Source organism: Spodoptera frugiperda, chromosome 4 (assembly GCF_023101765.2).
Source record: "Spodoptera frugiperda isolate SF20-4 chromosome 4, AGI-APGP_CSIRO_Sfru_2.0, whole genome shotgun sequence".
Lineage (NCBI taxonomy): Eukaryota > Metazoa > Arthropoda > Insecta > Lepidoptera > Noctuidae > Spodoptera > Spodoptera frugiperda.
This window is the reverse complement of record NC_064215.1, coordinates 3,746,463-3,760,746: the sequence shown is the minus strand read 5'-3', so window position 1 is coordinate 3,760,746 and position 14,284 is coordinate 3,746,463. Positions and strand designations below refer to the sequence as shown.

The 14,284-nt window shown below is 36.2% G+C and overlaps 1 protein-coding gene across 2 annotated transcripts in view; it reads right to left on the bottom strand.

The window, feature by feature from the left end:
- Window positions 1-1,939: 1,939 nt before the first annotated feature.
- The window catches only part of LOC118272509 (low affinity immunoglobulin epsilon Fc receptor), a 95,894-nt gene continuing 83,549 nt past the window's right edge, over window positions 1,940-14,284 (bottom strand). For both annotated transcript variants that reach the window (XM_035589068.2, XM_035589069.2), the window contains 2 exons: window positions 3,337-3,445; window positions 1,940-2,947 (listed from right to left, as the gene is read on the bottom strand). In XM_035589068.2, the coding sequence (XP_035444961.1) occupies window positions 2,697-2,947; window positions 3,337-3,445 (360 nt within the window). In that variant the 3' untranslated portion in view covers window positions 1,940-2,696. The remainder of the gene's footprint in view (window positions 2,948-3,336; window positions 3,446-14,284) is intronic.

Genomic DNA, 14,284 nt, shown 5'->3' with positions numbered 1-14,284 from the left:
CGACGACCCACGGAGGTTGTATTCAACTAAACACTCACTTATCTTATAAATAACTGTATTTTGGAGTGAGTTTAACTGTAATTGTGATTTAAAATTAAGGAACTTTTTATCAATTTTTTCAACCTCTCGTAGGCAACAATAGAAAACACATTATGTCACGTGTGGATTCGCGTTCCGGCACACGAAGGGTTAACTGCTTTACAATGTTAAATTGCTAACCTCCATATATTTAAGTCAGGTAATATACCTAAAACCTTCTCCTAAGTTCGAAAAATACTATGCTGAAAACCGCACCAAAATCGATTCAGCCAAATGCGAGATAATCGTGCACAAACATACTTACACACAGGTCAAACTGATATCCTCCTTTTTTTGGAGTCGGTTAATAGAGCTCGAATATTAATGTGCATTGTATTGATTTGTTAGTCATTTTTCAGTACTATGTTTCTAATCGCAGCCAACATTGTTTTCATTCCCCGAAGGGAGGTCAAGGTTGTATGCTAAATGTAATTTAACTGATCCATTAGGGCGCTTTTCCACCAGAGATGTGCTATGCTACGTTGCTGTGGATGTATTTGGCTTCCACCAATCATATTCATTAGTATACCTGAGCACTAGTGGAAACCGACTCAGCAAAACTATGTTTTTTATTAGGAAAAATGCGTACTATGGATGGCTTCCCTGTTATCGATACGTCGTATACTAGGACTGCGCATCTTCCTCATAGCACTACTTACTCGCACAGCTACATATCTTAGTATCAGTGGAAACGGTCACATAGTTTCACAGCTTACCTATGACATTTTCGTAGCAGCACGTCTCTGGTGGAAAAGCACCCTCATTGTTTATTGCCACTTACATTATGAGTTATGAACTTCATGGAGGTTAGCTTATCACCATACCATCAGCTGCAATTCTAAGCTCCGTGCTATTAGAGCTAGCGAGCAACTCTTTTTGTGATCTACAAATTGTTATTTTGGGTCTGGTTGTCATGTGTATGTGAACTTGTATGTTTGTAAATACACCCACGATACAGGAGAAAATCCTAGTAAGTTTTTTTAAATAAAGAAAGAATAAACGTAGAACTGCATCTCTCTCAACCACACCAAATAAAACCCTAACAACAAAAAGCCTTTGATTTCTGAAACAGCACTGAACAGTACTGAAAGGTAGAAGACGTGAAGGCTTCAGTAAACACGTGACTTTGTTATTAATAAGTTCGGTAGCACGTGCTTCACCCCCCACCCCTCAGCTGTTACACCCCCCTACTGCCTCCTTTCATTTACATACGCCACCCGATAGGCGGCGGACGCATGAAATTTTCAGGAAATAACCGATGGTAGGCCGTAGGACGTAAGTTTCTCGCTGAATTTTGCAATCGAGTGGAAAATTAAAAAAATGGTCGTAAGAATCGTTTCGTGGTTTATTTTCGTTGAAGTTTTGGTATAGGTATGGTATTGTTTCATTTCTATTTATTGTATTAGTGAAGTTTATCAATGTACTTATTTAATTTTAAAAGAAGTCTTGTAAAGTCTAGCTGTATTTCAAATGTATGCGACAGCTGTGGCTTGTATTGTAAGTGTAAAGCAATATTTTATATAGATTTAGATTTTTTCTGGAATTGTGCCCTTATATAACTCACCTCACCTAAAGTACATACATGGATCGAAAAAGTAAGGACTGCGTTTACTACTACTAGACGCAGGTACTTCAGATGAGGAATGAAGTAGTGATATTTTAGTGGCACTACTTACTTCCGACTTCACTTCACTTCTCTCAAATGGGAGTAGGTAGTTCTATTAGGTCATACGTACCAATATTTTTACTGTCTACTTACCAATAGTATCTAACATTGAAAACACTTTTAGAATCAACCTCTATAAAATACCAGCATTTAAGCTCTGAGTATGAATAAGGGTTTTGAATAAAACAAAACAAATACACTTAAAATTTTTATTGTCTGTACTTAAGACTATTTTATACATTTACACCTACGGTAACTATATTTTATTTACCCACTATGTTTGACTATGGACACAAGTGTCCCGTTGAGCACATGCTCGGAGGTTCATTAAAGATCATTAGGCAGTGATCGTTCACATCGCTTATAAGAAAAAGTTACATAATATCCAGATCTATTGCAATTCTTTAAAACCCTTACCGAATACGACCCAATCGAAGTCGAGAATAAAAAACAAATAAATAATGAAATATTTAAATATTCTTACGTTACCTATACATATATACTGACCGAACGGCTTTCGCTTTATTCGAATTTTATTTTAAGATAATTTTCTTTCGTAATGTTACCAAATAAATCGTCTTGAACACAATGTAAGTTTAAGAAAAATAGAAAATTAACAAGTTGATTAGTTATTTCATTCAACATACGAACATACATTACGTTACATTTGGTTTACAAACAACATTTTGGGTATGTATTATTTTTTCCTTCTGCATTATGAAAATGTAAATTACAATATAAAGAAGAGATCAGTTGATTCTCATTAAAATGGGATAAGTATTAATTCCCGCAGTATATACTTGGTCGGGGTGCAGTTTTCAAGAAACTATCGCAATAGTTTCGAAAAGTGTCTTCGCAGGCACAGCTGCAGGTAGTAATGTAACAAATGGCGACATCTAGCACACTACTGTACAATCACACAACAACTAATGACATCTAGCGGAGGGGGGCATCAATCAGACCTCACTTCGCAGATGAAGAAAGTTTCGAAGGAGCAAGGGGAGTCGTTCCACTTGAGACCCTTGTCGTCTCTGTTCCACAGCTCCAAGCAGTTCTCTTCTTCTCCATTCTCGTAGCGGAAGTTGTTGGGTTCTCCGGCGTTCCAGTTGACGAAGGTCAGCGGTCTGCCGTTGGCCATCCAGAAGAAGCTGCCTTCTTCAGCCAAGTCAGTGCCTGAAGTCCAGAAGTGTTCACGGCCAAAACCTGCAACGATATACATCGGAACATAAGTATGGACCGCGAAATTACACACGTACAAGTAATTTATGGCTTGGTATTTAAGTTGGAACTGTAATTAAAGCATTGGTATTTCCTTTATTTTGTTATATCCACCTTGTTACTTGAAATAAATATACTTTTATTACAAAAGGTTATTGCTACATAACAAACACACACTATTAAAAACTCACATTTACGACAGAGGATAAAACCCGTATTAGGAGTATAACATTGTCATGCGACCTAGACTCCAAATAAAGATTAAGCCATCATCACCCAGGGCTATGACTTTGACTTTGTTCACTACTCCAGCTAAGTCTGGTCTCCGAAAGTCCTAAGCCTTCCATTACACCATTGTAATAAAATTTATTTACCTGAGTCCTTAACGTATTGTTCCAGTTTGTCATTCTCCTGCTGCGAAGATATGGACGCCAGGTGCATGCCGTGGAACCTGCAGTACTGCTGGGCTTTGAACCAGTTTGCCTGTAACAATCAGAAGATCATCTTTAAAAACCATACATCATCAACAACCTATAAGTGGCCACTGTTGACCAAAGGCTTCTTCTCACACGGCGAAGGTTTGAGCAGTAATCACCACGCTTGGTCAATGCGGGTTAAAAACGGTTAGTAAGTATAAATAAGTATAGAAGAAAGGGTGAGTCCGGACTAAAGATAATAAAGTATAATGTTTTATTTAATAAGTTGTCTATAAATTATCTTTTTTTACACGTCAACAGTTTAATAACTAGATGAGCTCGATAGTTCCTGTCTGTCTACTTTGTGAAACGCGGTCAGAGGTCACAGAAGTCGCGAAATGTAAACGTAATCATTACAATCTCAATACATAAGTGTTTATATGTTAATTGGGCGAGGCGAGAGAGAGTGTCAGTCTCATACTGACTATAAACCACCCCGTTTCTACTCCTGCTTTTCGTGCTGGAGCTCCGGTAACCCGTTAGGCAGATCGCAGATCCGGGTGGGCATTAGTCCTACTCGGCCCCATCTGTGGTGGTCAGATGGCTCTTTTCTTGGTAATGAAAATATCAAGTGTGGAAGGTGGGTGGGTTTTGGAAGTAGGTGTTCGTTTGCCAACACATTTGGAGAAAACTGGTATGATGGTATTATTCTTGTGAAGTTGTGACTCAGTGTCGTCAATGTTGACACGTTATTTCTTTAGTTGTTACGTGCCAGCCGTGTCAGAATCGGAGAAAAAGCGCATTGTTAAAAATATATTTATCGACGAGTCATTGTCATTCAAGTTATTTGTGTCGTAAAACTTTTATAACAAAAAACTTACTTTTTATTCGCGTATAAAAATTAGTATTCGTGAAAAATACCCGTAGCTTGGGCGTTTTATTGTTGTATCCTTAATCCAACTTAGGTTCCTAACAAAAGTACTATAACCTTATAAAAACTATTTATTCAAGAATTTTAATGAAAACGTTGAACTTGTGTGATTCAAGCCAATGTTAGACTGAAATCATTGAAAGTAATCGCATGCGCAGTACGGAAGCCGCATACTAACTAGGTTAGCAGCACAAAAGGTAAAACCGCGGTTAACCGACTGGAGACACGCAGGTTTTGTGCGGTTTAGGACAACACGTTGAAGTCTAAACATATATCTCAATTTGTTTCAGACAAAACGACATAAAGTACGTACTTACAAAGGAGATTACCATGTTAAGTTCGCTCCCAAGTCTGCTCGTATTTCACGCTCGCCTTATTTAACGATCTGGGCAGATTTCTCGGGATTCCCATTTAAAAAAGGTGGAGTCATATGTTGTAAGCGGTAAATTATACAATGAACGTGTGATAGATTTAATAATTATTCAATAACAAAATTCAACAAGCCAAGGATTAAAAATTACGTAAATAAACATTGAGTAACGGACGATCTAGGTGATTGTATAAATAAGTAAAACACGGTTGTGTTCGCCGCTAAATTCTGTGCAGAATAGAAACTATTTACAAAAAACTTCGTTAAACTGAGAACGAACCCAATGCTTTTTGCTTTTATTGACTTGACGTTTTCAACCTGTTTCGCAGTGGAGATATAAATTGCCTGTACTCGGAGTCACGTATAGAAATAGGAACCACGTTTTGGACCGGACAGGTGCCATTTACTTGCATTGCTGACTCTTCGGTGCTTTATTTTGTATTCTAAATGTAGCTTAGATCCTCGCACGTTTATTTGGCGCCATAGAAATAGAATATTTATTTTAATTATCGTTGCAAAAAGGAAAAAGTAGCATGTAGCCTAGGGCGGAGGTTTTTACAATCATTCATATTACGTAGCTACAAGTTATGAGGCATTACTCATATGGTTTGGTCGTCTCGATAATTTATGTTCAGAAAAAAAATGTGATTGGCGAAAGTTGCAGATGAAAGCAAAAGTAGTTTGGTGTGCTATGCATCATTTTTGCTGTAATTATTGTACCAGTACATTCGTATTGACGATTGCAATTATGCCCCACCCGGATAGGGTGTCAACAATTATTACGTTGATTAACATCTCATTTTACTACCGGCAATTTACAACAAATTATCTTACATGTTTTATGGATGTGTTAAATGGTTAAAACGGAGGTAGGATCTTTCTCTTGTATCAAGTTGTATATCACTAAAATGTTATCTCTTCCTTCGTCATGTAATAGTTTGAGGAGGAACTCGACTAGTTTCAAGCCACACTAGAGGCTAATATTCATCCGGAGCTGCGGACTACCTAGCGGGTTTACCGGGGTTCCGTCTCGACAAAAAGGAGAAGGAACAGAGTGGTTTTTAGTCAATAAGGGTCTGACATTCCCTCTCGCCTCGCCCTTGTGAGAGAAGTCATTGGATTATTTCCCCCCTTAAAAAACGGGGGCTCATGTTCAAGAGCAGCATTCAGCGACACATGACGCGGTGAACGTATATATCACTTGTATATTGGTCCACGCTCTTAATAGCACAGTAATAGTGTTGTATCTACCATTCATCTAAGACTGTAACCAGATGAATGACGCGAACTACACAACCGAAATGCATACATAAGCAAGATTAATTAAACGTTAGAACAATGCGTACGGTCGTGTAAGTGTGTAGATATACATATACATATGTAGCTTCTACTAATAAACAGTATGTGCGTGTGTTTGTATACACTGATCTTATGAAACGAGACCCACTTTCTCTGATATTGGGGATCAACTGTTGAGAGATGAAGTGTTGGTGGTGCTCTTAACATCATTTGTACTCATGTAGCATTGTTCAGCATCAAGTGGTTTTATGAATGAATACCTTACTAGAAGGTTTTTGCAATGGATAATCTAACACGTAGAATATGAGCAATTTTCAAGAGCTTTTGATGTAATTTTATCCATAGGTGCGTATTATAGATGTTAGTGTTTTTGTTTGTTAATGTTTCATCTTAAACTGTTGAATCAGTTTTGATGAATTGTGGTGGTATACCTGAGATGCCAGTAACATTAGTACGAGTTTGCATTATGTTTAAAGCAATCGAAACGAGACAACATTCGGTGCTCTGATTGGTTGGTTTATTCGAGCCGGCCAATCAGAGCACCGAATGCGCTCTCGTTTCGATTACTATACACGTAAATAAAAACTTGTACTAAGGATACTGGTCCTAATTTTAATGATGAATGGCGGCTTGACTTGATGAACAATGTCACAGACAAACCTCTTCGGTTTACGAACATAATTTTTATAACATGTTGCAATGTAAATCAGTAATCGTTACTTCATTATTATCATAACAATTATCATAATTGGGCTGCAGTGGTGATGAGAAAAAAAATGTAATAATGACGGAAGATAATGTTAACAGCCGATTGTTAGGAAACCGGAATTAACCTACATTTGGATACATAATCTGGGTGCTCGCTGGGCGTTTGACAAAACGTGAGAATTTCCAAAATTAACTTAATAATTGTAATACTCGTACAATTATTAAAGAAAAATTTCTTGTTCGTGAGATTGAAAGAGTTTTAAGTAGAAAGATAGTGTTAACAAAATGATGTTGTCTTATATCACAGATGCTATCTACAATATCGTAACATTTCATCTCCTATTGTAATAGATACAACCACTTTGTTAGTTTTGATATTATCTATATTATTATGTATACTAATATATAAAGTTGAAGAGTTGATTTGTTTGAACGCGCTACTCTCCGAAAATACTGGTCCGATATGAATAATTCTTTTTGTATTTGATAGTGCATTTATCGAAGAGCTAGACTAAACATCACGCCATCAGTGGTTTATAAATACAAAAGTAACTCCTGTCTCTGTCACTTCTTTATCCAGTTCAATTCCATTTTACTTACATCATGATACAAATATGAGACCAATTACAATGCTAGTAGAGTGGACAGTCATCTGGTTAGTTTGTAGCGTGGCTGTACTCCGTACATCGACATCCTCACGTAATTAGGTTGTGGATCCACCAAGCCATGAAGTGGAAATTGTTGAGCTGCGGGCACAGGCACGTAGGTTTCCTATTTGTATACCACAGTTGAAGTTTTGTTATAGTTATGTTATTTTCACTATGATTACAGTGACGCGGCTTCATCTGCGTTCACGTGCGACAGTTTTGTCGCGTTTGTAGGATACTTTTGTATTCTACGTTTTATTTCAGACCATAATCTACCCCTGTCCCTATTTTAATCCAGATCCCTTCAGTCGTATTGACGTGATTGAGTAACAAACATAGGTACACACAACAACACAAACTCTCGCAACAAACTTTTCCATTTATATCTAAATATTTATAGTAAGATTATTAACTATTAGTTTGATATTTATTTGAGAATAATAATGTAATGAGCAGAAGAAAGAGTACATGGCGACGTTCGTTCAATTTTATATGATTCCTAAGCTGATTGATAGTTTCGTTAATAATAAATAGTACGTTACGTTAATGGTAGTCATGTTAATCATAAAATATTTAAGGAATAATGAAAGTAGACAACATGTTTTATCTAGTGTCATGTTAAGTCCCTTAAATAAAGGTCAATTTGAAATATTAAAGAGCGTTTCCATGTGTTAACCTTCAGTTCTGTGTTGGTACCATGAGTTGATACTAACTTGACATTGATATTAATTACTGAAACTGAATTGTTATTGTTAATTATTTCTTCAAGCTAAATTTGAAACATATTGTTAATCAATCCCCGCGTCGAGTGTCGCGGAATGCTGCTCATGAATATGAGCCTCTAGAATGGCTTGAAACTAGTCGAGTTCCTCGTCAAACAGTTACGTGAATAAGCATTTAATTAAGCATAATAATTAATTTAGTATGTCTTCCATCAACTAGTTCTCAATAATCCGACCAAAATCTCTGTTTTACCAATAACTTGTTTCATAAATCTGTTTATAATTCACCATTCGAGGCATGCACGTGCAAAACAAAAGGTCAGTAACTCGCAATAATTTATTTAAATCAGTAAAGATTTCGTCTGTCATGTAACATGTATCGCGGGTTTTTACAGGTTTTGAAGAATTTAATGACATGTTCAACCCATCGGTCAGTTTTATGGCTTTTGTTTTCCAACCTGACTGCATTCAATTGTTTATAATCCGCAGAGGAATTTTATAACCCGTAGGTAACCTATAAACTCTTTAAACGAACGATTTTGTTCGATTATTTTGACATGATGAGCATGAGAGAAAATTCTTTTGTAATTCGAAACGGATTTTTGTTTACATTGTTGAATTTGGTTGCTTCGTTGCTCAATATTTTTTTTTTAGCGAATAGATATTTATATACATTGTTATCTAGTCGTTACAAATGCGTCAAGGTAATATTAAAAATCAGTTGGTAGCTATTTTTGTAACGACGTTCGTTTACGAAATTTAATTTTTGTTCATCTTACTATTTGTTATTTGGATTTTTTTTTACCTATCAAGAAGACATTGTTAAATATTTATACACCAAACTACTTTAAATGTAACATTTATTTAGAACACTTATTTGAAGGTTTTTGGAATCATCAGAAACAAGGAAGATTTAAAAAGAGTTTAATAAATTGTCACGTGTAGTCAATGATCGGAAAATCTCCGCCAGCCTTCGATCAACAATACCAACTAGATAACGGGTTACGTACAAAATCAAAGCCAAATGCTGTCCGCGTGAATTTATACCTACATAGCTGCATTTGTTTTTAACGTACTAAGAGAAAAGTTATAAAACAGTTTTAAGTTTAATCTAATTTCAACCATCGCACCTAGTAATAAAGTCACAAAACTTCAAAATATTATCTTACACTTACTATCTTTCGTAACAAAAGCAATAAACCTATTCTGTCACTTAGAAATGAAAATACATAAGTCAAATAACATTAAGTGTAAAATCAACTTTAAATAGCAATAAATAAAGTACTATTTCCTGTCACGGCCTTGTGAACTACAGCGTTTTGTTTCGTGTCAGTTTGCTTTGTCGAATATTACTACAGGAGGTATGGAGTCGCGTTCAACACTAAAATAATTTATAATATGAACGTAAAAGTTTAGTTAAAATTATGTATGTTGTTATGTTAGGCACTGCTGTTTTAACCAATCGACGTCGGTTAGTATTTCCGGATATATCCGATTTATCAAAGTGATCTGAACATATGACCGAATTCTGAGCTGGCTTATATATATATATATAAAAGTTATCTTCTCTTTCTCTGGCGACAATCGAGACCCAGTCTGCACACGTAAACGGATTGCTAGGAAAACTAAAAAAAAAGAAATAAGTAACTATCTAATGAGAGTTCAAAAAAAAAGACATAAAAGTAGCATTAACCTATATAAAAGTTCTAGTAACAAATTATTTTAAATTATTACCTACAACATAAATCTACTCCATGCGTCTACTATTCTGTTACACAAAAGTTTGGCTACGTATTGGCCGATCTTGGCCAAACGTTTGTAGCGGTGATTTAAAATCGGTAATTTTGTTCAAAAATTAATATTATTTGTTAGTTTAAAAATTATAATATAACTTAATTTATATGTATTAACCGAAAGTAAGACACTCCGGCCGATCAATTGCTTTTTCGGGCATTATTTTTGCAACTCTTGAATACACATTGCGGCATTGTGAAATGTGTTTACATTGGCCGTGTTACAAGTGAACTAAACAAAATAAGAGCTCACGTCTCAAGTGAGCTGTTATTTATCGAGACGTATTTTTTGCGCCGACCCGATATCTAGTTGGTATTGTTGATCGAAGCCGCCAGCCCTGCAAATCTCGGTGCAAATTACACTGGAGGTAATGGGCGTCGGCGACGTCTGCAACCGGCTAATAAGAAATGTGGTGTGACGTGAGATGTGAAGTAATATAACGTCGCGACGTCAAATTCTTTACTTTTCCCAATATAGATACGTTTTGCAATCACATTTCATTAAAAAACAGTCGTTGCGGCGGCCATATTTTCCCCCATTCGATATTTGAATTTACCGCGCCAAAAAAGTAAGCATGTCACAGCCTAAAAAAGTTCAGTTCAATTTTGGAATATCGCAATCTTTGTAATTACTTCGTTCGTACCTCATAACTAATTGTCGTTGCATAAAGTGTTTAATGCATTATTATTACGTCGGCGCCTACTTAATTTTATTCATTTATTCACATCATAAAGAATTTCGAGGTGTGACTAACAATTTTGAAATAGTGAGTGCGTAATTTTTTGTCGTAGTCAAGAAAAGTGAAGAGGTTAGGTTTGCCAAATTGATTCCAATTTACTTTGTGGTTGTACTGATGCAATGAAACATAATAGTCTTTGTTTCATAAGAGAAGAATGTTTGCATTTTGTCGTAATGCTTGTAATTTCCGTTTGAAGAAATTCTCAGCTGTTCTATTATTTACACGTCATAGGCTTGGTCATAGGTTGTCGATAGACGAAATACCTACCATACGGTGACATTGTTAACATTTTAGATCAACCTTGGCCGATACATTTAATGAGATTATCAATGACTAATAATTATGGGCATCTATAATAAATCAAGCACTTGTAAGAAAAGCCATTTCCCATACTAGCTTACTCAGCTTTCTAAGACCTCTGACACACGAGTAGGTCCTACATAGTGTATACGTGAATAATATACATACTCTTTACAGTTCTTAATAAACAAATCAATATACCACAGATACTAGTTTGAATCAAAGTGTCACAAGATTTATTGTTTAAAAATAGAACACGCAATGACAGCGCTACATTCAGCCAAAGGTAATCCTCTTTACGTTTCGATTAAAAAGTGTAAAGTAAAGCAAACGTAACACGCTAGTTCAGCCTAGTGTGGCTCAACGTTACTAAATCTCTTGTAATCTGTGGCTTAAAGTGCAGGGCTGTGGTCAGTCAGCGTTTCCACTACATTTTGCAGTAGCCCGCGTTACTTGCGCTCCAATGGAGCTCGGCTAATACCCTAGAAACTGACTAGTTGCCTTAAAATTCATGAGTGCTCGACGCTTTTTGGTTTATCACTGTCTATTTTTTGTGTGGATATTTTCCAACTCATTTGTGGTGTGAGTTATGGATAGCAGGCTACTTGATTATAACATTAAGCTAGTTCGGTTCTGTAATATTACTAATATTGCTGTCATCAGAAATACTAACCCATTTGATTTAACTATACAGTAATTTTATTACACTAAGATTTGGTCCTGTATCGTGGGTGCGTTTACAAACCTACAATTTCCCATACACATGACATCCAGACCAGAAGCAACAAATTGTGGAACACACAAATAGTTGCTCCGTGCGAGAATCGAATCGAAATAGAATCGTTGCACGGTAGCCAGTGGTCCAAACACCGTGTCAACTGTGCAGTCGAATTACTTCATAAAGACATGTTTCGGAAATGAATTGATTAAAGAAAAAGTAATCATAGATTAACATACTTTCTTATAACCAATCATGTCACAGTTCTACATAAACCAGTTTATCTTTGCGTCTTGCATTTATACAGAGTTTATGTATGAACTATATAGATAAAGTAAAAGTTCGTAACAATAAAAGCTGGCTATTTACGGCACAACAAAACATGAATGTAACTACTAGGGCCGGGCAGTCTGTTTACGACTGGTGTAGAGTTAATGGCCCTTGAACGTCATCGTGTCTGTTTGTCTATGTGCCACGATATATCGGATGGGTAGCGGTGTATTTGTAGGCCCATTGAGGTTTGATAAGCTTTTGTTTGTATGTTTGGATATTTCCTATTCCTATATAGGAAGCTAAATGACATAATAATTTTAATGTGTTTAGAAAATATAAGTAAAGGCGTATCCTTGTCAGTTGAGGCTTGTAGCAAAATTAAACTCAATCAAAAATTAAACAAACACTAATAACAATGTACATTAAATATAAGTTTAGGAGAGTCATGTTTCAGCACGAATGGGCCGGCTCGACCGGAGTGATACCACGGCCTCACAGAAAACCGACGTGAAATAATGCTTGCGTTGTTTTAGTGCGGTAACCGGAGGCCCAATTACCCAATCCCAGATTCCCCAACAACCCCCAAATTCCTAACCCCCAAAAGTTCGGCAACGCACTTGTAACGCCCTTAGTGTTTCGGGTGTCCATGGGCGGTGGCGATTGCCTACCATTAGGTGATACGTCTGCTCGTTTACCGGCTTACCATAAAAAAAACACACTAAGCAGTCCATTATTATATACAGTCTCTTTCCGATAACAACAGCATCTTCAACATTTATTTTCCACTTTTGAAAAAGTTCTCGAGAATGAAACGCTGCCAGTATTCTGTTGGGACCCTATTTTTATTCCTACCAGTATTGATCGAGAGATGTAGAAAAAAAAACTGTGTCAGGTATTTCCTATTATGTGCAAGTAGAAAGAGGGAAACAAGAGGTATTGGACGTCATGATTTTCTGTTGCCATTTGTATTTTAAATTTTTAATATGGAACGGTTCTTTTAATATTCTTCGTCTATTTAAAGGCTCTCATTGGCTGAATGATTAGCATTTACATAGACTCGTGTTTTGTTTGTTGTGTTGCGGTTTTAGCATGTCTGTAAATACGGCCTAGCCCTCTTGTAAGTCATGTCAAATATGTCAATCAATGACAACGGTCTATCGATTCATCATCTTTTATGTATATTTGCATGAAAAGGTCATGTGCAAGGCTGTTTCGTTGGTTGCAGCAAGCGTGATTGTTGAATTCAAGATTTCTTACGCCGTATTTCAGAAAAATGTCGGGACTTTATGTTTATTACCGTCTTTGGTAGGTAAGGTAAGGTTTTATGTTTGGATGATTGATTTTTTTTATATAAGTATATTCGTTAGATTGTTTAGATTTTCAATGAAAAGTTAGTTAAAATTGGTAGGTGCTTCTTTTTTAACCTTTGTACAACACTAGGATTTTCTGTGTCGTGGATGCGTTTAACTGTATGTTTATACAATTTCACATACACATCACATCCAGACAACAATCTATGGATCACACAAAGAGTTGTTCCGTCCAGGAATCGAACCCACGACACGTTGCACAGTAGCCAATTGTTCAGCCACTGCGCCAAAAGTGCAATCGAGAAGCCTACTAACCTATTAGAATCATGTAAATATTGGTTTCACTTTTCGGGCTGTTTGTATGAGTAGCTTCAAAGTCAGTTACCTCAGGTATTAAACAAAGTTTATGTCACATTCTACAAACTATTGCATGTTAAATGTTCTAAGTAGTGACAAGACTTCACGTAACTTTCCCCAGAGACTTGGTGCTACTTAGAAATGCCTAGAAATTAGCATCTGTTCCGTTCTATTCCTATGTTTATGCTGTTAATAGTTGTATATGACATTGTAACTAATATTGTTATGCTTGATACTTCTGTTGGGATTTAAGCACAGCTATCAGAATGGTTCCTCAGGAGAAACAGTGAATTTCTGAATATGCTTTAAGAAATGGAAATAAATGAATGAGACGGTATATGGCAATATGCCCACCACTTATTACATGGGACTTACAACATCAATTGTGAACAATAGGTGTACGTTGTATGTACAGTGGTACCACGTGCCATAATGTGCACCTCTGCCTACGCCTTCGGGATAAATTAAAGGCGTGACGACGCTTTAAGAAACCACAATATTTTTAATATAAAATTAATATACACAGTGTCAATAGGTTTCAAGTGTAAAGTTAATTCAGCTTTTATTATAATGATTTCATATCTATATATTAATACGTGATGCAAAAACTTTGGACCACTTTTTACGAAAATTGCGCGGACGTAGGAGCATAAAATTTGGTACACTTATAGTTTATGTGCAGGAGAAGTGCGGAACGCTAATATTTTTCAAAAATAATGCTTATAAAGTACATTAAAT